This window comes from Microcaecilia unicolor, chromosome 2, assembly GCF_901765095.1.
Source record: "Microcaecilia unicolor chromosome 2, aMicUni1.1, whole genome shotgun sequence".
Classification (NCBI taxonomy): Eukaryota; Metazoa; Chordata; class Amphibia; order Gymnophiona; family Siphonopidae; genus Microcaecilia; species Microcaecilia unicolor.
The window spans coordinates 549891321-549916080 of record NC_044032.1 but is presented as its reverse complement, the minus strand read 5'-3'; the positions used below and the strand labels follow the sequence as shown (position 1 = coordinate 549916080).

Below are 24760 nucleotides of genomic sequence, written 5' to 3'. Positions count from 1 at the left end.
ACTGATGAACGCAAAGATCTTCTTTTGAACCAGAGTCAAAGTCTGAGCTACTGACAGATGCCAGATCTTATGCTTCAAAGGCATGGCAAACTGGAAAAAGGAATCAGGAAACTAAACAATGAAAGAGTAAAGCTGAGCTAATCTGCCTTCTTGGACTCCTTTCGGTCTCCCATACATGTTTCTAAAATGGCTGCTCCTGCTGTACATGGTAGCAAATATACACGCACTCCTGAGTTCATAATTCTTCCCTTTTCCCATAGTGGAGTCAGGACACTGGTGTGCTATTTATCAGCTTTATTCACAAAATTAGTTGGATGCTTCACCGTCGGCTTCAAATCTGTATGTAATCCTGTTGCCTAATTTAATTTGGAGTGATTTTCAACAGACAATGAATATATAATTCACCCAACTGACTTTCCCTTAGTACAGGCTTCCTGCCTCAGTATTTGAATCTATTAAGTGGATTCGTTATCCTAGCCACTAATCAGGACCTTTCATAGCTAAGAGACAACCCCTTGCCCAACTTAATCTAGGGTTACATTACCAACAGGCAATGAAGTTCTCCTTATAAGTTGATCTAACCCTCAATAGTACAGACTACAACCTATTTCAGTTCAGAGTATCTCATTCGTAACTGCCAAGACCATTTTCATCCTCTTGTCTATCCTCCTGCTTCTACAATATTGGCTGGACTGTAATTATTAAACTGCACTAGTACTACTTGTCCTGTAACTTTTGCTAGATCACACAGATTAGAAAAAATAGGTCTAAAACTTGACAGAGCAGATGCGTCAGACAAACCAGTTTTCAGAATTGGATGCACTAAGACATGTTTCCAGAATGTAGAAAGTATAACCTGTTTAAGACTTGAATTGACCTTAAATAGAAGGAGTGGCAATAATCCATAGTTAGATATAGCAATCCACTGTGATGGGATTGTGTCTAATTGTCAATAAGCACCACTGAATATCCACATATAACTTGAAGCAGCTATGTCAGAGGGTAAGACTATAACAGGGAATTCTCTATAGGCACTGGTTATGGTGTAAAGAAAATTAGCACTCAACTTTTGCTTATAAAATACTAGTGCAAATGGCTGAAAATATGTGTACATTAAGGTGTAATCATTTACATGAGCCTGTGAGGGAGTGAATGGTACAGCAGCAGATATCCCAAGGAACACTCCCTCATTGAGGTTATGTTTAAGCCACCTTACAGCAGGTGTCGCTAAACCTGCCATGTCAGAGAGGCGAGGCTCAGGCAAGTTGATAGTTAAAAACCTTGGAGTAGAGTGGATCAGGGAGGCCCTGATACAGCAGTTTTCAGGAGGGAGAGAGAAGGGAGGCCCTGAGGCAAGAGGTCTCCAGAGAAGAGAACCTAAGGGAAGAGGTCTCCATTCAAGGTGAATGCACAGTACCTGAGCCAAGGGTAAGGAAAGTGGTGTGTTCTCAAGCTTAAGGCTTCAGAGCTGTTGTGGGAAGACTTGACAGATAGAAGACACCTTGAATTATAGTCAGAAAGTACTTGTTTTTGATGAATGCCCAGTAGAAACCCAGGAGAGTGTGAATAGACACTGTGTTGGGCTAGGCTGAAAGCCAGCCCTAAAGAAAGAGCACTGACAGTGATAAGTGAGGAACCAGAAAGAAATAAAGGGACTGTATTTGTGCTGGATTAAAGCCTGTGAAGTAACAGCAGGCACATGTTGAGTCAAACAATAAAGCCTTTTTTTGCTTGCTTGTAACCCTGTGCATATGACAGAGCTTGTACCCAATCCAAGCTACACCCTCAATCACATTACCACAGAGCGCTATAGCTGGTGTAAATGCCCTTGCCTCAATGTTAGCATGTATGCAGGTAAATGATAGAATGCTATAATTTACATGTGTAACTGTGCATTCCATCTGTCAAGCATATACCCCCACTAGCCAAGTATGCCCAAAGTGTGGTGTATTCTACAAGATGCATAAAGGGCCACTTGCATAAATGACTAGAACAGGGGTTCTTAACTAGCCAGTCAATATTGTGTATCTGGATTTTCACAAGGCAATTGACAAAGTACCTCATGGAAGACTCCTGAGGAAATTAGAAAGTTATGAGATAGGAGGTTATGTCTTATTGTGGATTAAAAACTGGTTGAAAGATAGAAAACAGAAAGTAGGGTTCAATGGTTAGCATTTTCAATGGAGAAGGGTAGATAGCGGGGTTCCCCAAGGGTTTGTGCTGGGAACGCTGCTTTTTAACAGTTATAAATTATCTAGAGATCGGAATAACTAATGAGGTAATTAAATTTGCCGATGACATAAAAGGGCTCTTTTACAGAGCAGTCTTAGTGCTCGCTCTTCCAGGACTACCATTGGCCCAACGCAGTCGCTGGCGGAAGTTCTGCCCCAAGCATGCACCATTTCCGGAGGAAAAAGAAAACCCTGGGAAATGGCTTGCATAGTGATAACCCGGCGGTAATCAGGTATCGCCGCGCACTGCCCGGTTACTGCTGGGATAGCACGGGAACCCTTATTGCCACCTCAGTGGGTGGCGGTAAGGGCTCCCTACCAATGGCCATGTGTGTCTGGGGGCTTTTTACCCACCAATAACGAGGGCCCTGGCGAGTAGGAAAAAACAGTTTAGACCCAACCCTTGGAGAATACCCAGCGGACCAAACCTGGTCAAACTTTGCCCTCCTCACTGCCGAAACAGTTACCCAGGTGATTAATAGATTCTCTGACACTCACTGCAAATTGGATACCTGCCCCAGCTACCTAATAAAATCTGCCCCCAACTGTTACATAGCTGAACTCACATCCCACCTAAACTACATGCGCCAACAAGGTCTCTTCCCTAAGGAAAATGGCAATATCCTACTCACCCCAATACCAAAAGATACCAAGAAAAAAGCAAACGAAATCACCAACTACCGCCCAGTAGCATCTATCCCACTGGTAGTCAAACTGATGGAAAGCATGGTAACCAAACAACTTACTAATTATATAAACAAATTCTCTATACTACATGACTCACAATCAGGATTTTGCCCTCTCCATAGCACTGAAACAGTACTAATTACTCTCCTAGCCAAATTCAAGCAAGAAATAGCTACAGGAAAAAGCATACTTCTCCTCCAATTTGACATGTCTAGCGCATTCGACATGATAAACCACAATATACTACTAAGACTCTTGGATTACTTCAGGATTGGTGGAAAAATACTTAGTTGGATCAAGGGTTTCCTAACCACCAGAACATATCAAGTAAAATCAAATACAAACATATCATCACCGTGGAAAGCAGACTGCTGAATTCCTGAAGGATCACCATTTTCTCCGACCCTCTTCAACCTAATGATGACCCCACTAGCCAAGTCCGTTTCCAACCTAGGCATTAATCCTTTCATCTACGCAGACGATGTCACTATATATATTCCTTACAAACACGATCCAACTGAAATCACCAACAAAATCAATCTAAGTTTGAACATCATGAACTCATGGGTAAATGCATTTCAACTAAAACTCAATACCGAAAAAACACACTGTCTCATCCTATCATCCAAACACAATGTGAACAAACCCATAAATATAAACACCCCAGATTACAGTTAAGTGCTGATAATGGCACTTAACCACCTAAGTTTAGCAGTCAAATCAGACTGCATAAAAGTCAGTGCTATCTTTAAATGGTATCGCATATTTGGTTAAATGCTGAATATCGCACTTAACTGCATTTGAGATAGCCAGCTACATAAATCAGGATATTCAATGCCTGTGCCCGGATATGGCTTGGCATCAAATATCCGGGAATAATGCTGCCGGCAGCTAAAAAAACACTCACCGCTGCCAGCTGAAAATTGACCCCCATCATGGTCAAAATTACTCATTCAATTATCATGGATTTGTTGTGTTTTTTAAAATAAAAATCACTTATGTGGTAAAAGCTACTTCCAACTGCATATATGTTTTTGAATATTGACCTCACAGTGTTTCCCCACCTTCTCCTGCATTACCAGGTAGAACAAATGACTAGGAAACAAGAAGAAAATTTGACTTGATAGACTTGTGTCTTCTTTTAACAAATCAGCTACGAATCTATTAGTTGGACAAACCTAACCAAAGGCTCATTAAAAGCCTGACCTATTTGTATTCAATGTGCAATGAAATTTGTCAGAGAGGATCACAGGGTAATGGAATGAATCATTATCTCTAAGCTCTGTATTTGTCATGGCACATTGTAGACCTGTAGGGGTGTCCCCGGTGTATCAACTTTTGCACACTGAGACCTATGAACCAAACTCTGACCAGGCCAGGAGCCATCTTTTCAGAGCAATACTGATATGGCTGCCTGAATGTTTCCTGCATCTCACTGCCTGCCAGCTCAATGACACATTAACATGACAGAGAATATTTGCACTTCATCTTTGTGGGTGAAGTTGGTAACAAGATAGATTTACACTGACACAAGTATGATAAGAGGCTTGTGGGCCCCTTGGTCATCACCAGCACTAACAGGGAGTGTGCCTGAATCAACTATGGACATCATTGTTCTCCAGGCCTGTATTTTATCTGCTGGACAGGACGAATGCGTGATCTGATTAGGCCAAAACAGTCACCTGAAGACAGTGGACAAGGGTCTAGTACCGAACTTGAAGAAGAACAAAGAAGAGTTTTTGGCATGAGACCAGGACAGACACTGCTCATAGCTCTGGAGAGAGACTATCTCTCTGTGCCTTCTAAGTACTGAATCTCTCTGTATAACAGCATTACAGAGAAGTGTTAGTTGATAATTGTGTGAGATACCAGCTATCGGTGCTGGTGAGATCTGTAACTTATCTCTGCACAAACCATATGTTTACTGGTAGAGTCGCTGTTTAAGCAGCTGAAGTCGATGGAAAGAATCTGGCCTTACATCCAGCAATCCAGCTAAGAAGCAAGTGACGTGATGGTGAAGTCCTATAGTTTGGGGACAGATAGTTACTATTTCTAGTTTGCCAAAGGCTGTGTTAGCACCCATGGGCATGGCTTTTAGTATTCTCTTCTCAGGCATAATTCTTAGTATTGTAACAGAATATATATGCAGATTTCTATTTTTCTATTATTCTTAGGCATTTTTGTGTAATTCTAGCAGTATTTATTTTGTGTACTTGGTTGCCATTTTGCTAATTATATATATATATACATATATATATATATATATATATATATAATCATTGAGTACTACTAGTGGAAAACAAACCCTGTTTTGGTATTCTGTAGTAGCATTCCCTAGACACATGAGTCCAGAGAATTGCAAGGCTGGGTGAATTTCTCTCTCTGGCAGAGTATTACTAAGTTCTGTGATTAACTGTACTTTCCTAAGCACATTCCACCAGTGGTGTAGCAAGGGTGGAGCAGTGGGGGCGGTCCGCCCCGGGTGCATGTCACTGGGGGGGGTGTCAGCTTCGTTGGTTCCCTGCTTCCTGTTCCGGGGCAGAGGGAGCAGGGAACAAGCGGAACCAACACCCCCCCCAGCGGCGTGCACACGGCAGGCAAGAATGCACTCGGGGGGGGGGGGGGGCTTGGGTGATGTGCTGAGGGGGGGGGTTGATGCACCGAGGGGGGTGTCATACTGCACCCGGGGGGGGGGGGAGTGCGCAGTGGCGAACCACCACGGGCGGCAGCCGCCCTCGCTACGCCACTGCATTCCACTACAGGTAATTGGGGGATCATCTGGGATTTGAACCCAGGACCTCTCGATTCACATGATATAGTTTAGAACTTTAATACGAAGTCCTTCTCTTAGCTTTCTAAATATGCTCTTGCATTTTCCTAATGAATGTGATGGGCTAATTGGAAGTCACTTAAGTTGCTTTTGTTTACTGCCATCAATATGATGCTATTAATTGTGTTGGAATCACCTTGACCAATAGCAGAAATAAGTGAGCTTCTTTTCTTTTCTTGAAGATATGATACCATGTGAAGGGGATCAGAAGTGCATTAACTCTACTTGTTCAGGTTCCTGTGGTAGTAGTCTCAATTGTGAAACACACCAAAACCAGACAAACTGTGGTAAGTAACATCTCCAGAGCCAGCTCAAGCAGTACAGTTCACCTCGAATGTATTCATAATAATAAATCAAGTACCACATTTAGGGATATAGTTATCAATGTGGGTTACCATTAAGATGGGTTATTTTACCAGTAATTCATGGTATTTTAGCGCAGGTCCTATGTTATGCAATGAGACCTACTAGTTACTAATGACTGAGATTAACAGTAAAGTAACACATCTTAATGTCAACCCACATTGGTAACTTCCCACTTAGGACCCTGTTTACTAAGCTGCATTATAAGCTCACTAGCATTTTTAGCGTGCGCTAAAAATTAGCATGTACTAACACTAGAGACACCTATACTATCACAGACCCTCAGCTCTTCTGAGATGTCCACTGCATGCTTCATTTTTGTTTTTACCCCACCACATCTTTCTTGGGTCCCAACATGGACCATGTTTCACATGTTGCTTTTACAAGGTATCTAAAATAGATTATTCTTGGAGAATGTCTGTAATAGCCCTTCACGCAAATCTTTTCCATTGTGTAAAAGATGCCAAACTTTTAAATTTTTTGGTAAAGGATGTATGCTCTGTGGGAGTAATAATTCGTTTTGATATCTTCCTTTGCATTTTGTGATGCTTGATGTTTTGTTATGAGCACCTTCCAGTATAGCTGTAGCATGCTCAAGTACCAGCCAGTACTATTAGGGGCCCTTTTACTAAAACGCGTAGGCATCTATGCACGTCCATCGCACATCAAATTGGAACTACCCGCCCCCCCCCCCGGCTACCGCGTGCCCCGGGTGGTAATTCCATTTTTGATGCAGTTCCAAAACACGCAGTAGAAAATATTTTCTATTTTCTACCGCGTGGCGCTTACCCTGTGGCAATCAGCAGTTTAAGCGCGCTGACGACTACTGCCCGGTTAACACCAGGGGCATAGCTAGGTGGGGCCACAGGGGCATGGGCCCCCACAGATTTAGTCCTGGCCCCCTCTACCTTCGACACCCGCTGCCGCTGCCGCAAGGTACCTTTGCTGGCGGGGGTAGCCTTAGTCGTATTTAGTGCTGGTCTCTGGTGCGTTCGCTGATCTGTGCTGTGAGTCCTGACATCCTGCACGTTCCTTTGTGGAACCGAGCATGCTCATTTTCACTTAAAGAAACATGCAGGACGTCAGGACTCACAGCACAGATCAGCGAACACGCCGGAGACCGGCGCTGAAGAAGACTAAGGTTAGCGAGGGTTGGGGACCCTCGCCAGCAAAGGTACCTTGCGGCGGCGGGAGTTGAAAGTGGCGGGGGAGGGTTGGTGGCAGGGGGGGTCTCGAAAGTGGCAGGGGGTTGCGTCGGCGGGCTAAAATGTGCTCCCCCCACCTTAGGCTCTGGACCTCCCGCCGAGGTCTGGCTATGCCCCTGGTTAACACATGAGACCTTACCGCAAACTCAATGGGTGGCGGTAAGGTCTTAGGCCAAAAATGGACACGTGCTGGTTTTAATTTTACCGCATGTCCATTTTTGGCCACAAAAAATAAAGGCCTTTTTTCCAGGCATGCTGAGAAATTGGACCTGCGTGCGTCCAAAATACACACCTACACCAGTGCAGGCCATTTTTCGGTGCACCTTAGTAAAAGGGTCCCTTAGTGTTTAGTGTTGAATTTGGAAATGGGAAGAAACGTGATAATCAAATTCTCCTGGTGGAGTAATTAAAAAAAAAAAAAAGAAACTCAAGGGAAATCTCTTTGAAATGATACATTATGAATGTCTAATTGTTTTTCTTTACTGTTTTCCCTATGTTAGGCCAGTGTGAACCAATTACTCTGGAATTGTGCATGAACCTACCATACAACTATACCCATTTCCCGAACTATTTAGGACACAGAACGCAGAAAGAATCATCCATCAGCTGGGAGTCCTCCCTCTTCCCAGCGCTGGTTCAGACTAACTGCTACAAGTATCTGATGTTCTTTGCATGCACTATTTTGGTACCAAAGTGTGATCCTCAAACAACTCAGCGAATCCCACCCTGCAGGTACAGTGTCTGATTTCTGTCCTTGAGTTCCTTTGCACAGAAAAATAGCTCCTATGCAAAATAAAGTCCTAATGAAAAGTTCATGTGTTAGAATCCAAACGGAGTACATGATTTACAGATAACTGTTTTGTTGTCCTGCTTTGAATGTTATCTTTTCTGGTGAAGAGTGTGAACCCAAGAAGGTGTAAACATTTTGAAGCAAAGTAATCATTTGTAACAAGTGGCCTCTGAGTGCATTTGGATTCCTACTACCTTTTAAGTACAGTTTCTTATATGAAAGTTAGAAAGTTTGTGACAAGTGACAGCATGGAAACACAATCAACATTTTTTTTTCTGACCCAGCAGTTTTGCCTATTCCTTTTCTTCCCTACTTTGAAACCAGGCTGGTTCAGAATACAATTTAAAGTTTTGCTATTGACCTTCCAAGCATTGCGCATAGGCTCCCCGGATTATCTATTTAATCTTACCATACCCTATGTCCCTGCACAAACTTTGTGGTCATTAAGAGGTCCTTTTACAAAGGCACGCTGAAAAATGGCCTGTGGTAGTGTAGGCACAGGTTTTAGGCGTGCGCAGAAACATTTATCAGCGCATCTGTAAAAAAGACCTTTTTTGCTGAAAATGGACGTGCGGCAAAATCAAAATTGCCGCATGTCCATTTTAGGTCTGAGACCTTACCGCCAGCCATAGACCTAGCGGTAAAGAATTTGGGCGGTAATGACCTACAGACGTCAGGTGCCACTTGGCGCACATCCGCTACGTGTGTCTGAAAATAAAACATATTTTTCAGATGCACGTATCGGATGCGCGCTAAAAATGAAATTACAGTAAGAGCCACGCGGTAGTCGGGCGGTAACTCCATTTTGGTGTGTGTTTAGCACATGTAGACGTTTACGTGGCTTAGTAAAAGGACCCCTAAATGATTATTGTTTGGTCCTTCCTTCTCCTGTGCAAGTGCATTGAGAATTCACTAGGACGAGTGCCAGCCGCCGAGAGGGGGGGCAGGGGGGGCAAAATTTCCCGGGCCTCCAAGGGGGCCCGGCGCCGGGGTCAGGCCGCTGGCCCTGCAGTCCCCGGTCTCACCTGCCTGCCTCCACGGCTCCGGGCCCCCTTCATTCAAACCGGCAGTTGCAGATTGCCTCTCTTCTGGCCTTCCCTCCCTGTGTCCCGCCCTCGCAGAAACCGGAAGTTACATCAACCGAGGGCGGGACACAGGGAGGGAAGGCCAGAAGAGACGTGATCTGCACCTGCCACTTTGAATGAAGGGGGCTCAGAGCCATGGAGGCAGGCAGGTGAGACCGCGGACTGCAGTGGCGGGGGAGCAATGGGGGGCGGCAACAGTGGGGGGAGCGGAGGCGGGGCGGCCTTGCCCCGGGTCCGGTCTAGTCTCTCAGCGGCCCTGGCTTTGTCCCTAGGACTTTGCGCTGAAATGTCTTACAAACAATTAAAGATATGTTTTTAAATCTTCTTATGAGATTTTGCTTCTACAGCAAGATTCTTTTAATTTTTTTTGCCTTCTTTATCAGTGCTTTGCATCTACCTTGCCAGTGCTTATGTTGCTTCCTGTTTCTTCAATTGGATCCTTTTTCATTTTTTGAAAGATGTTATTTAGGCTCTAATAGCCTCTTCCACTTCACCTTTTAACCATATCGGCCGTTGTTTTGCCTTTCCATTACCTTTTTTCATCTGTGGAATACAATTGGTCTGGGCTTCCAATATGGTATTTTTAAACCACATCCATGCCTGATTTAAATGCTTAACCTTTGCAGCTGCTTCTTTTAGGTTTTTTTTAAACCATTTTCCTCATTTTATTATAGTTACCCATTCAAAAGTTAAATTCTGTTGCAGTAGATTTCTACACTCCAATGACCATGAATACTAGTCCTTCTGATCTTCATCTAGGTCTGGATTCTAGGATAACCACAGCGAAGATGTAAGGGATTTATTAATTTATTTTAAAAACAATTTGCATATTGTTTTTACCTTGAATATCTATCATTTTTGAGGAAGCGGAAGAACCATAGCAGAAAAGCACTCTTATTTATTTATTTATTTATTTATGACATTTCTATCCCACAGTATTCCCACCCAAGAGCAGGCTCAATGTGGCGTACAATAGTTAATAAGCAAACAATAGTACAAAATACAAGGTCACAAGAGGGAGAAAGAAATAACTGAGGAGGAAAGGAAGAGAGGGGAGGTGATAAGTTATCACAGAGAGAGCCGTGGGTACTCAGATCCCCTAATTATCAGTTTGAGTATCAAATTCAGCTACTATCCATAGTGATTTTCCATAGAATATTACAAGACGAACCCCCCTGTTTACTAAGTCGCACTAACAACTCTTGGTGCGGTAATGCTGACACAGCAGCGGCTAGCGTGGCTTAGTAAACGGTGGGGTAAAATATTTTCTCAAAAGTTTGCTGTTTCTGCCTTTGAAAACAACAACATGCCCCTGGTGAAATATATCAGTGATTAATTACACTGAACAACACAGACAAATCAATGCACTTGACCTGTCTTTTCCTGTGTGGATTCCACTAAATTCAGCTAATGCAACAGTGATGCACTTTCTCAGTCTAAGTGCAATATATAATTCTAAATTCTATCCCAACATTTCTTATAGAATGTGTCTGTCTGGTGTAGATTAGATTTATTAGTAACATGAAGCATTAATCTCCATTATTTTTCTAAAACATATGCAATAATCAGAGACATTTTTCACTTTTCCTTTAATTAATTTGTACTGTTAAGGTTCAGTAAGTTAAAACTGACTAACTTACTGCACACCCTGTACCTTAGACTAGTTCCCCATATCTTATTTAACTGTACAAAGAACTTGCCTTGAGTTTAGCCACCCATTTATTTATCCCAACTAAGAGCCAGATGCATTAACTCCACGGAAAGAGCCCTTCCCTTACTGATCCCTTAGCGAATCAGTAAAAAACAGGCATGCATGAAGGAAATCGCATGCAAATGAGCTGCTTGCTGTTAGTTCATTTGCACGCGATTTCCTTCCTAAGGAGGGGAAGCCAGTCGGCCAGCTGAGCATGCGTAGAGCTGCCAAGCGTTATGCTGGCTGTTCTGCGCATGCCAAAGACAGCTTCATACTTGCAGACAAGCTCCGTGTATAATAGCTGTCAATAAATTGCCAGGCATTTTGTGCAGCAGAGGGAGAGAGCGGGACCCTAGAAAGAGAGAATCGGGGATCGGGACGTGCGAGGATGCCCAAATCAAAACTATTTAGACGTCCCTTTCGATTATGCCCCTCCAGGTCTCTCTCAGCCAATCACAGCACGGTTAGCTGACACCAGTTTTGATTGGACGTCCTTGCAAGTCCCGATCCCCGATTCTCTCCAGTGGTGGTCATTTCGGGCACCTTAGTCTTAAGAAAAACATGTCCAAGAAAAGGACGCCCATCACAAAATCTGAAGAAATAAAAATGTCCAAGTGCTCATCAGGGACGTCCTTTTTTTTGAGTGAAGGACGTCCAAGTGTTAGGCACTTGAAAGGATGTCCCTAACGAGCACTTGGACATTTTTTTTTCTTCAGATTTTCTTCAGGTTTTGTGATGGGCGTCCTTCTCTTGGATGTGTTGTTTCATGGTAGTCCTATTATTAGGTTTCAATTTGCTGTTTTTAAGTTTTCTTTATTTATTGTATTTATGTTTATACTTGGTCATTTTGCTATTGTTATGCTGTTAACAAAATTGTTTTATGTTAAACTGTACCTGCTGTGTATCGCCTTGTGTGAATCTCTTTATAAAGGCGGTTAATAAATCTCAATAAATAAATAAATACATAAGCATATTGCGGAATGTGAATGAGGTGGTAAAAAACAGTGAAACTGCTTATTTGCATACTTACTCAAGGGCTACAATTTAACCTTCCTGGAGAGAGATTGAGGAGGGTAGTTACATGGACTCAGTCTGACTAGTAGCTAGTATTCTAACACCAAGCATTCACCTTCTCTTTATCCTACAATATTTATTTATTTAATCCATGTGTGTAAAGCTGTCCTGAACATACAACTATTTAAAGAGGTGAACCCAAGGAAACAAAATGCAGTGACGTTACACAGATTGGCAACTATAGTAAAAAGCAAAACAAAGTTAAAAATGTTATACTTCCAGCTACAAGTGATAGTGTCCAAAGTCAATATTTTATTTATTTGCATTTATTAACCACCTATATGCAGATATTTCATTCAAAACAGTGTACAGCATGACATAAAACCTATAATTTTGTTAACAGCATAATAATAGTGAAATGATCCAATCTAAGCAGAAATAGAATCAATGAAGTAACATAGTAGATGACGGCAGAGAAAGACCTGTACGGTCTATCCAGCCTGCCCAACAAGATAAACTCATGTGTGCTACTTTATATGTATACCTGACCTTGATTTGTATCTATAATTCACTCTAGCTTGTCTCAATAAATAGAAAATCAAAAACCCAGCCTTGCACCAGCTGTGTGTAATTAGTATTGTCACTCACACTGATAACAAGCTACCTCACATCCACTTAAGATGGAGAAAAAAAGCCTCAGCCTAGCCGCTCAACCAGTCTGACTTGCAGACTATAAGGTTTGAGCTCGGTTTCCCATCATTTGGCCTAGGAAAAAAATTCCATTGTTTCACATATCAGCATCAACATCTATTCTCCAAATTGCTGTGCCAGGTATATAAATCTCAAATTTTATCTAAACAGTGTGTGTGTCTCTATCAACTTCATATACAAAGCGTCAGTTCGTGTTCAGCCCCGGAGTACCCTGCAGACAACACTTAGCTTTAAGTCCAATCGCTATGGCGTTCTGTTCCTATCGGTACCACCAGCTGTGCAACCCACACAGCTGGTGGGTTGCACAGCTGGTGCACTAGCCCCGCCTCCTAACCACCGGTGCTGCAACCCAATCTCTGCTAAGCTTCTGAGGATCCATTCCTTCTGAACAGGATTCCTTTATGTTTATCCCACGCATGTTTGAATTCCGTTGCCATTTTCATCTCTACCATCTCTCGCAGGAGGGCATTCCAAGTATCCACCACTCTCTCCGTGAAAAAATACTTCCTGACATTTTTCTTGAGTCTGCCCCCCTTCAACCTCACTTCATGTCTTCTAGTTCTACCGCCTTCTTATCTCCGGAAAAGGCTTGTTTGCGGATTAATACCTTTCAAATATTTGAACATCTGTATCATATCACCCGTGTTTCTCTTTTCCTCCAGGGTATACAAGTTCAGGTCAGCAAGTCTCTCCTCATACGTCTTGTAACGCAAATCCCATACCATTTTTGTAGCTTTTCTTTGCACCGCTTCAATTCTTTTTACATCCTTAGCCTCCAAAACTGAACACAATACTCCAGGTGGGCCCTCACCAACGACTTGTACAGGAGCATCAACACCTCCTTTCTTCTGCAGGTCACACCTCTCTCTATACAGCCTAGCAACCTTCTGGCTACGGCCACCGCCTTGTCACACTATCACCCCAAGATCCCTCTCTCTGTCTGTACATATCAGACTCTCATGGCCTAACACATATGTTTCCCATGGATTTCTACTCCCTAAGTGCATCACTTTGCATTAAATTTTAATTGCCAAACATAAGACCATTCTTCTAGCTTCTGCAGATCCTTTTTCATGTTTTCCACTCCCTCCGGGGTGTCCAATCTGTTACAAATCTTGGTGCCATCCGTAAAAAGGCAAACTTTACCTTCTAACCCTTTGGCAATGTCACTCATAAATATATTGAACAGAATTGGTCCCAGCACCGATCCCTGAGGCACTCCACTACTCACCTTTCCCTCATCCGAGTAAATTGCATTAACCACTACCCTCTGGCATCTGTCCGTCAACCAGTTCCTAATCCAGTTTACCACATTGGGTCCTATCTTCAGCCTGTCAAGTTTATTCAAGAGCCTCCTGTGGGGAACCGTGTCAAAAGCTTTGCTGAAATCTAAATAGATTACATCTATAGCATGTTCCTGATTCAGTTCTCTGGTCACCCAGTCAAAGAATTCAATGAGATTCGTTTGGCATGATTTACCTTTGGTAAAACCATGTTGTCTCGGATCTTGCAACTTATTGGCTTTCAGGAAATTCACTATCCTTTCCTTTTCCTTTTCCAGTAACCGAAGTGAGGCTTGCTGGTCTGTAGTTTCCGGCTTCTTCCCTCTCATCACTTTTGTGAAGAGGGACCACATCCGCTCTTCTCCAATCCCACAGAATCTCTCCCATCTCCAAGGATTTATTAAACAAATCTACATAAGTACATAAGTATTGCCATACTGGGAAAGACCAAAGGCCCATCAAGCCCAGCATCCTGTTTCCAACAGTGGCCAATCCAGGTCACAAATACCTGGCAAGATCCCAAAAAACTACTAAACATTTTATACTGCTTATCCCAGAAATAGTGGATTTTCCCCACGTCCATTTAATAATGGTCTATGGACTTTTCCTTTAGGAAGCCATCCAAACCTTTTTTAAGCTCTGCTAAGCTAACCGCCTTTATCACATTCTCTGGCAACGAATTCCAGAGTTTAAGAGAACCTGCCAGAACCTCTCCGAGCTCCCTCAATATCCTGGGGTGGATCCTGTCCGGTCCCATGGCTTTGTCCACCTTTAGATTTTCAAGTTCTTCATACACTCTCGCTTCTGTGAACGGTGCTATATCCGCTCCATTCTCATATGTACTTTTGCCAGTCAATTGTGGTCCTTCTCCAGGATTTTCTTCAGTGAAAACAGAACAAAAGTATTTGTTTAGCAAATTTGCTTTTTCTTCATCATTCTCCACATATCGGTTCGCAGCATCTTTCAGTCTCATAATTCCATTTTTAGTCTTCCTCCTTTCACTAATATACCTGAAGAAATTTTTGTCGCTCCTCCTTACATTTCTAGCCATTTGTTCTTCCACTTGCGCTTTCGCCAGACGTATCTCTCTCTTGGCTTCTTTCAGTTTCATCCGGTATTCCTCTCTGTGTTCCTCTTCTTGAGTTTTTCTGTATTTCATGAACGCCAACTCTTTAGCCTTTATTTTCTCAGCCACTTGTTTGGAGAACCATATTGGTTTCCTTTTTCTCTTGCTTTTATTTACTCTCATTACATAAAGGCTTATGGCCATATTTATAGCTTCTTTCAGCCTGGACCACTGCCCTTTCACTTCTTGTATGTCCTCCCAGCCCATCAGCTCCTTCCTCAGGTATTCCTCCATTTTACTAAAGTCAGCATGCTTGAAATCCAGGACTTTTGAGTTTTGAGTGGCTGCCCTCCACTTCAGCTGTTATATCAAACCAAACTGTTTGATGGTCACTCTTGCCCAGGTGTGCACCCATTCAGACATTTGACACACTATCCCGATTTGTAAGCACCAGATCCAGCGTCGCTCCCTCCCTCGTGGGTTCCATCACCATTTGTCTGAGTAGAGCACTTTGAAAAGCATCCACGATCTCTCTACTTCTTTCCGATTCTTCAAATGGAACTTTCCAATCTACATCTGGCAGACTGAAATCTCCCAGCAACAGCACCTCTCTTTTCTTTCACAACTTTTGGATATCTGTAATCAGATCTTTATCTAGTTCCTCTGATTGTGTTAGAGGTCTGTAGACATCACTCATGTGGACAAAGGTTCTATTGTCTCTTTTTAAGGTGATCCATATCGCTTCTTCCTTTCCCCAGGCCCCTGTCATTTCAATTGCTGCGATATCATTTCTCACATACAAAGCTACTCCTCCAGCTTTACGGCCATCTCTAGCCTTCCTAAATAGATTATAGCCTGGTATGTTTGCATCCCATTCATGGGAATCATTGAGCCATGTCTCCATGATTTCAACAATGTCTAAGTCTGCCTCTAACATCAGGACTTGCAGGTCATGAACTTTATTGCTTAGAATGCGAGCATTTGTGGTCATCGCTTTCCATCTACATTTCAGTGGCATTTTTGTCTTCTGTTTAGGTTTTTTGCTTAGTCTCACTTCCTGCTGTGTTGGTAAGAAGTGACTTGCTAAGATTGTTGTTTTCATTGCTTTCTACTGTCACATCTTCTCTTTAGCTTTAGCTGGGTGTGACCACTTGAAGTGACCTGCCTACTACTACTACTACTTAACATTTCTAGAGCGCTACTAGGGTTACACAGCGCTGTACAAATTAACAAAAAAGGACAGTCCCAGCTCAAAGGAGCTTACAATCTAATGGGCGAAATGCCAAGTTTCTATATGCCACCCCCGCCTTCTAGCTTAAATGCCTTGAAATATATTGTCTAAACTGTGAAGCCTAGATGTAGGAGTGCAGAAAATTATTTTTTGAATTTCCTAGAAATTTTAATCCTTATCTTATTTTGCCTGTGAAGAGAACAAGTTTTACTTTCTGCTTGAATAGAGTATTTTGATTTAATTGCAAGCCTCGGTGTGATTGTTTATCGAGGCTCCATGCTTGGCCACCCCCCATGCTACTACATATTGTGGAATCTGAGCTTCTCCAATTAAAAGAAGCCAAATTCACTAACCTGCAGGGCTCTAGGCCTTGTGACAGCACAGCACCAAAAATTTGGGCTAAAGGAACTAGTTCTGCCCTATTTAAGGACCAGAAGAAGTAAAAGTAGAGCCGAACAGTCAGGGTTTTTTTTACCCTCTCTTTGGGACCATTTTACAAAGGCGCATATGGACCTACGTGTGTCCAGTGTGCGCCAAATCATCATTATAGCTCAGCTACCGCATGCCCTGGCTGGTAATTCTGAATTTGGTGTGTTTCTATTTTTTACTGCGTGGCACTTACCCAGCAGCCATTATGAATTGGCACTGGGAGAAAGACAGTCTGCAGACGCGCAAGGCAGGAAAGAGGGGGCTTTTTCCTGCCCCAAAGAGGCCACTAGACTAGCAGGGCACCACACTAAGATAAAGAAGGGGAGGATAGGACACCCTGAGGCCCGCCTGCCCGTCCGCCCGCCAGCCTGCCCGTTTGTCCGCAAATCCGGACAAATGGGCAGGCTTGCAAAACCCACCCGGTTACCGGCCATGTCCTCAAAAAGAGGACATATCTGGGTAAAACCAGATGTATGGTAACCCTACCTTAAGAGACCTTAAAGGCATGTGTAAGGCTAATGTGTTCTTTAGGTACTTTGGTCATTTTGTCTAAGAACCTTGAAAATCAAAGATCAAGTTTTAAATTTGGCCCTGTAAGGTACTGGTATCCAGTACAGTTTATGATGGAAGGGTGGGAGGCAGACATGCTACTTGCAGCCCTCTATCAGCAGTGCTGCTATTAATAAATTAGGCCTATACTAAGCCATAAATTGTTCCATGTGACTTATGCACATCTATTCCAAGCCCAGTCAGAACCCAGGTCATAAGTGTACACCTCCTGAATATTCCCAGACGTGCCTCACCAGAGCCAACTTAAGGGGTGAGCAAGCAAGGCACTGGCTCAGAGCACTCTTTGTCTGCCTCACTGATATGCCCTTAGCAGCAGCAGAATTTTGTTCCTTCATTCCTCCAGTGTGTTCCTCAACTTCATCTGCCACCAGCAGCGTAGCAGGTTTGAAACATGAGAAGAGATATCTCCATGTGACTCCAGTGAGTTCCCTGTCCCTATAGGGCTAGATTCTATATATGGCACCTGAAAATTCAATGCGTGAAAAAAATTACACGTGGGCATATTCTCAAAGTACACCTCAATTTTATAGAGTAGGCTTAAATTCCACATGGTATATAGAATACGCCGAGCTACTCTCCATGTGTCCAAATTTGGTCACATCTATTCACGCCACATTTTACTTGTTGTAAATCCAAACAACTAAATTAGTCACAGAATGGGTGTATTCTATAATAATGAACATAGATATTAGAAGTGCCCATGCCACGCCCATGGCCATGCCCCCGTTTCAACTATGCGACTTAGAATTTAGGTGCACCATGTTATAGAATACACTTAGCGAGTTGTGCACTTAAATCTCAGTGCCAATTAGTGCTGCTAATTGCTTGTTAACATCCAATTAACAGCACATATTAGCTAATTAACCAATTAAGTTATGCATATTGTTATAGAATATTCTTCAAATTCTGCATGGAAATGCAAGTGCCATATAAAGAATTTGGGGGATAATGCCGCTGGAAATTACAAGATGTCTGATCTTCAAGGCCCTGAAAGGAAATGGCCCTGAGTATCTGAAGAATAGGATGATCCTCCACACACCGCCAAGGACACTAAGGTCCTCCCAAGGACTTTCACTAACTCCACCCTCTCCAAAAGACATTACACGATGTGATACCCACAAGCGAGTTTTCTCCGGAGTAGCCCCCATACTCTGGAATGCATTGCCTGAAAGGCTCCGCTTAACACAAGACTACCTCTACTTCAGGAAGCAGGTGAAAGCTTGGCTCTTCAACTAAGCCTTTAACGGAAGAAGTAACTAACTTGTTAGTCTCACTCACACACACAAGGATTGACTTGGGCTGCACATAGGGCAGCGGGACGTGTTTATCCACTCCTACCCTAGCTGAGATAATATTTAACCATCTCTCAGACCTCACGTGCAACTTTCTTCAAATCAATCACCTTACTTTCTAATTCTTCCTACTTTCTTACTCATCTATATGTTACAACTTCGCCTTACCCTTCACTACCAATTATAATGTTCTAGTACATATTGAGGGGCATAATCGAACAGAAACGCCTATCTCCATGGGCGTTTATCTCCGAGAACGGGTCCGTGAAGGGGCGGAGTGAACCGTATGTTCCAAAAAAAATAGACGCCCATGTTTTATTCGCCAAGGTGTGAGCTGGGCGTTTTTGCTTTTCACCGATAATGGAAAATGAAATCGCCCAGCTCAAAAACGAATAACTCCAAGGCATTTGTTCGTGGGAGGGGCCAGGATTCATAGTGCACTGGTCCCCCTCACATGCCAGGACACCAACCGGGCACCCTAGGGGGCACTTTTACAAAAACAAAAAAAAAGGTCAAAGAGCTCCCAGGTGCATAGCACCCTTCCCTTGGGTGTTGAGCCCCCCAAATCCCCCTCAAAACCCACTGCCCACAAGTCTACACCATTACTATAGCCCTAAGAGGTGAAGGGGGGCACCTACATGTGGGTACAGTGGGTTTGGGGGGGTTGGACGACTAAGCATTAAGCAGCACAATTGTAACAGGTAGGGGGGGGGATGGGCCTGGGTCCACCTGCCTGACGTCCACTGCACCCCCTAACAACTGCTCCAGGGACCTGCATACTGCTGCTTGGGAGGAGGGTATGACATTTGAGGGTGAAAGTAAAAAGTTGTGAAACATCATTTTTTTGTGGTGGGAGGGGGTTAGTGACCACTGGGGGAGTCAGGGGAGGTCATCCCCGACTCCCTCTGGGGGTCATCTGGTCATTTAGGGCACTTTTTGGGGCCTTATTCGTGAAAAAACAGGGTCCAGGAAAAGTGCCCTAAATTCTAGCTACAAACGTATCCATTATCGGCGAAAGGCGCCCATCTCTGTTCGGGTGATAACCACGCCCCAGTTCCGCCTTCACCACGCCTCCGACACGCCCCCGTCAACTTTGTCCGCATCCGCGACGGAGTGCAGTTGAAAGCGTCCAAAGTTCGGCTTTCGATTATACCGCTTTATTTGTTTTTGTGAGAAAAACGCCCATCTCCCGATTTAGGTCGGAACTTGGGCGTTTTTCTCGTTCGATTATAAGCAGGATAGTGTTGTCATTGCAAGTAGTGTATATATCATGCCATATTTTGTATTGTTGTTCGAATATTTGTACTGCTCTAATTGCCTCCTGCTCATGTTTGATCTATTCTTACTGTACACCGCCTTGAGTGAATTCCTTCAAAAAGGTGGTAAATAAATCCTAATAAATAAATAATAAATAAGATAGACTTTTATATATAGCGAAGGCTGCTATACTGTTAAATCCTTTTGAAAATTGACCCACATGTTTTCCAGTATCATAATACATCATCATCATCAAATTGGCCCTGTATTCCTTTGTTAACTATTCATTTCTTTTCAGTTTTCATTTTGTAGGAACTTCTGTGAGATTGTTTAAATTTGTTTTTAATAGATGTCTATCCTTTTAGAAAGCAAAAGCTTTTAAAGGTAACAATCTCTGATGGATCCTTCTAATCTAACATCATCTTATGATTACTTATAAAGAGAAAGTGATAGTTGATTTTTCTGTTTCATAGACTTCATAGAATTACTGTAGATAAGGTGTTTCATGACTCGGGTAACACCACTGTGTGTTTGCTAACCTGCCCTGTCTCTTTTTCTTATTTGAAGGTCCCTATGTGAGCTTTCCAAGGAGCGCTGTGAGTCTGTGCTTGGAATTGTAGGTCTGCAGTGGCCAGAAGACACAGACTGCTCACAGTTTCCAGAGGAAAAGTCAGATAACCAAACTTGCCTAATGCCAGATGACGATGTAGAAGGTTAGTGGTGGTTCCAGTGATATAAACCATGGGGCTGATATTCAGACTGCAGGAGTTAGCCCGGCAAACTCCCACAGTCACCGCTAAACCCGGATATTCAGTGTTAGGCCGTTTCCAGTAACCGACATTGAATACACAGTTTATTTTTAGCCGGTTAGAAGATAAACCAGCTTTGTTGATATTCAGACTTTGCTGGTTATCTTCTAACCAGTCAAAGATAACCCACATATTCATGTGGCCAAATATAGCCACTAAAGTGAGGCTGAAAATCGGCAGATAGCTGGTTATAGGGCATTTAACCAGCCAGGTGCCAATCCTGGCCAGTTAAATGCTTTTGGGGGCATGACTTTAGAGGTCAAATTTATTTGTGGGATTCTTTTTCCATAAATTGCTGGATGTCATTCGCTTGTAGAAATGTGAATGTAGCAATTACCTCACGTTAGCCTATTTACTAAGTTGCACTAAGGTTTTGTAGTTACTATGTGGTGATAGCCAAAAATAATGTGCAAAACCTCTGTATTAACTGTTAGGAGCATTCCTAGCATTTTTGTTAATGCTGCTATGCAGAAAAAGTCACTACCCAGTGTTAATTGCAAGGCAGATAATACACAGTACAATTAGCTACATCTTTTGACTATTCTGCATTATCTGCCACATGAATAGTAAAGAACGTAAGAATATAGGTGTTGCAATACTGGGACAGGCCGAAGGTCCTTCAAGCCCAGTATCCTGTTTCCATTGTGCCAATTCAGGTCACAAGTATGTACCAAGATCCTAAAACAGTAAAATAGATTTTATGCTGCTTATCCTAGAAATAATATATAAGATTAGCAAAGGGTGGTGGAGGTTAAGTCAATGATTAGACAATACACACAGATAATACACCCAGTCATTGGGTGAAAAATCAAATAATCTTTATCGTGTGTTATATATGAGACTACTCCACTCTCAATAAGCTGAAGAAGCAATACACTTGTATTCATGTGTGTTTAAATATTTTGTTATATCCTAGAAATAAGCAGTGGATTTTCAAAAGTCCCTCTTAATAATGGCTTATAGACTTTTCTTTATGGAAATTATCAAAACCTTTTTTAAACCCTGCAAAGCTAACTGCTTTTACCACATTCTCTGGCAACAAATTCCAGAGTTTAATTCACGTTGAGTAAAGAAATATTTTCTCCAGTTTGTTTTAAATTTACTACTTAGTAGCTTCATTGCGTGCCCCTTAGTCTTTATATTGTTGGAAAAAGTAAACAAGCAATTCACATCTATCTTTTCCACGTCACTCAGCAATTTATAGACTCTATCATATCTCCCCTCAGCTGTCTCTTTTCCAAGCTGAAAAGCTCTAGCCTCTTTAGCCTTTCCTTATAAGGAAGTTGTCCCATCCCCTTCATCATTTTTGTTGCCCTTCGCTGTACCTTTTCTAGTTTTGCTGTATCTTTTTTGAGCTGTGGTGACCAGATTGCACACAGTATTTCCTTCTCCACTGAGAATACTAACCATTTCACCCTACTCTACTCTCTGTTTTCTATCTTTTAACCAGTTCGTAATCTACAATAGGACACTACCTCCTACCCCATGACTTTCTCATTTCCTCAGGAGTTGTTCATGAGGTACTTCGTCAGATGCCTTTTGAAAATCGAGATACACAACTTCGACCAGCTTACCTTTATCCACATGCTCATTCACCCTGTAACTCAGGTCTCACCTGTGCACTGGCTTTAGCCCTGGGCCACAAAAGAAATCATTTGCTCACAAACTTCATAGTTGTCACTCATTCTCAGGCCACTCTTATCATGTACCTCATTTCCAGTCCACTTATGGTCAAGCTGAGGTGGGTCAGTGGTCTGGAATAGCGATCCAGGTGTTTGGGAGACACTTTTCCAGTTCTGGGTTCCACTCAGCTATTCAGTCCAGGAGCCACACTGTACTCCAGAAGGCTTAATAAGAAATTTAACTTTTATTGCAACCTCTGCAAAAGGCAGACTTTTAAATTTAATCTTCTTACAGTCACTTAATAAACTCCAGCATGATTCATTCCTAGACTTCTGTTATTCCTGGAGAGAACAACTTTTCCACTATTCTCCTTAGGTATATTTACAGAGGCACTTTCTTCCACGGGCTATATACATATTCAGAAGACTCCTATCCATTCCTATCCTAGAGAATATTGTCGCAAAGGCTGTGCTCCTCACCTTTACAAGTCCAGACCCTCCTGACCTGACCTCCCTCCAAGGTGACCTTTGCATTGGCTCTCCCTGGTCCTGGGATGGGCACTCCCTGGCTTCACTCCCACACTCCTGGGCTTGTTCTCTCCTCTGTCGATCCATAGCTCTCCTCTGTCACAGTTGCCGCTTTACTGAGCCACAACTCCTCTTTACAGCCAATGGTCTGCTTCTTTTAAAAATGGGATTCCTCTTTATTCCCCCAGGTCAGTGGCAGAGGACCATCAGGCAACCAAAGACTCCTCTAAAGAGCAAACACTTCTCTATCTCCTTCTAACTCCTCCCCTCTTGTCACTCTTCTCTCTCAGTGCACTTTCTTTCTAAATTTTATTCCAAAGCTACTTCCCTTGGGCTGGGCTTCCTCCCACCTGAGGACCTCCCAGTTACTCCTCCAGTGACTCTCTACAGGGTCTTACTCTCTTAGTATTCCCAAACTAATAGGGAATTACAACCCCTTCAAAGAAATTAGTAGATTTGTGAGGCAAGATTTCCCTTTACTAAATCCATGTTGGCTTTGTGTTATTAATCCATGCTTTTGAATATGCTCTGTAATTTTGTTCTTTATAATAGACTCTACCAGTTTGCCTGGCATCGATGTCAGGCTCACCGGTCTGTAATTTCCAAGATCACCTCTGGAACCCTTTTTAAAAATGGGTGTTACATTGGCCACCCTCCAATCTTCTGGTACAATGCATGATTTTAAAAACAAATATATGCCCCTGATATTCAGCTGGCATCATGCCGGAAACAAAACAGGGCACACTCTGACCCAGTTAGCAGGGGGAAAAGCACCATGGGAGTAGAGCCTACCAACTTCCAACAGCGTGAGCATTTAACAGAATCTACTGCAATCACGTAGCCCAATACCCTACACCCACCACAATGCATTGCTGACATGACTCTGCAGTGCGCATAACAGAAAAGGTGTCACATTTACCCGAGAGCCACATCACAACCAGGGAAAGGCTGTCAAAGGATAGAACACGTTCTGCTGTCATGGAGGTGGGTACGGCATTTGAGGCTGGCATAGAGGCTGGCAAAATATGTTTATAATTGTGTTTTTTAGGGTGGGAGGGGGTTGGTGACCACTGGGGGAGTTTGGGGAGGTCATCCCCGATTCCTTCCGGTGGTCATCTGATCAGTTGGGGCACCTTTTTGAGGCTTGGTCGTGAAAATAGAAGCACCAAGTAAACCCGGCGAAATACTGATTAATGCCACTTTTTTTTTCCATTATCTGCGAAAGCCGGCCATCTGGTAGCCACGCCCATGCCCGCCCATGTCCCGCCTTCGCTACACTGCCGACACGCCCCCTTGAACTTTCGCCAGCTCGGCGACGGGAAAGCGGTGATGGAATCAAAAAAGGGGATTTCGATTATATCGATTTGGCCGCTTTTCCGAGATCACCGGCCATCTCCTGATTTATGTCGGAAGATGGCCGGTGATCACTTTCGAAAATAAGCCTGTATGTTACTATCAGCGGCATAATCGAAAGAGAAGGACGCCCATCGTCCGACACAAATCGGGAGATGGGCGTCCTTCTCTCAGGGTCGCCCAAATCGGCATAATCAAAAGCCTATTTTGGGCGTCCTCAACTGCTTTCTGTTGCGAGGATGACCAAAGTTCACGGGGGCATGTCGGCAGTGTACTGAAGGCGGTATGGGGGCATGGTGAACAGATGGGTGTCCTCGGCCGATAATGGAAAAAAGAAGGGCGTCCCTGATGAGCATTTGGCCGATTTTACTTGGTCCAATTTTTTTCACAACCAAGCCTCGAAAAGGTGCCCGAACTGACCAGATGACCACCGGAGGGAATCGGGGATCACCTCCCCTTACTCCCCCAGTGGTCACCAACCCCCTCTCACCCAGCCTTTATGCCAGCCTCAAATGTCATACCCAGCTCTATCACAGCAGTATGCAGATCCCTGGAGCAGTTTTTAGTGGGTATTGCAGTGCACTTCAGGCAGGCGGACCCAGGCCTATCCCCCCTACCTGTTACACTTGTGGTGGTAAATGTGAGCCCTCAAAAACCCACCCGAAACCCACTGTACCCACATCTAGGTGCCCCCCTTTACCCTTTAAGGGC

The 24760-nt window shown here is 43.3% G+C and overlaps 1 protein-coding gene across 1 annotated transcript in view; it reads left to right on the top strand.

The window, feature by feature from the left end:
- Window positions 1–24760, top strand: part of CORIN (corin, serine peptidase) — a 346959-nt gene that overhangs the window by 205545 nt on the left and 116654 nt on the right. Inside the window, exons 10-12 of the mRNA XM_030191349.1 lie at window positions 5931–6035; window positions 7817–8048; window positions 20305–20450. Of these exons, the coding sequence (XP_030047209.1) occupies window positions 5931–6035; window positions 7817–8048; window positions 20305–20450 (483 nt within the window). The remainder of the gene's footprint in view (window positions 1–5930; window positions 6036–7816; window positions 8049–20304; window positions 20451–24760) is intronic.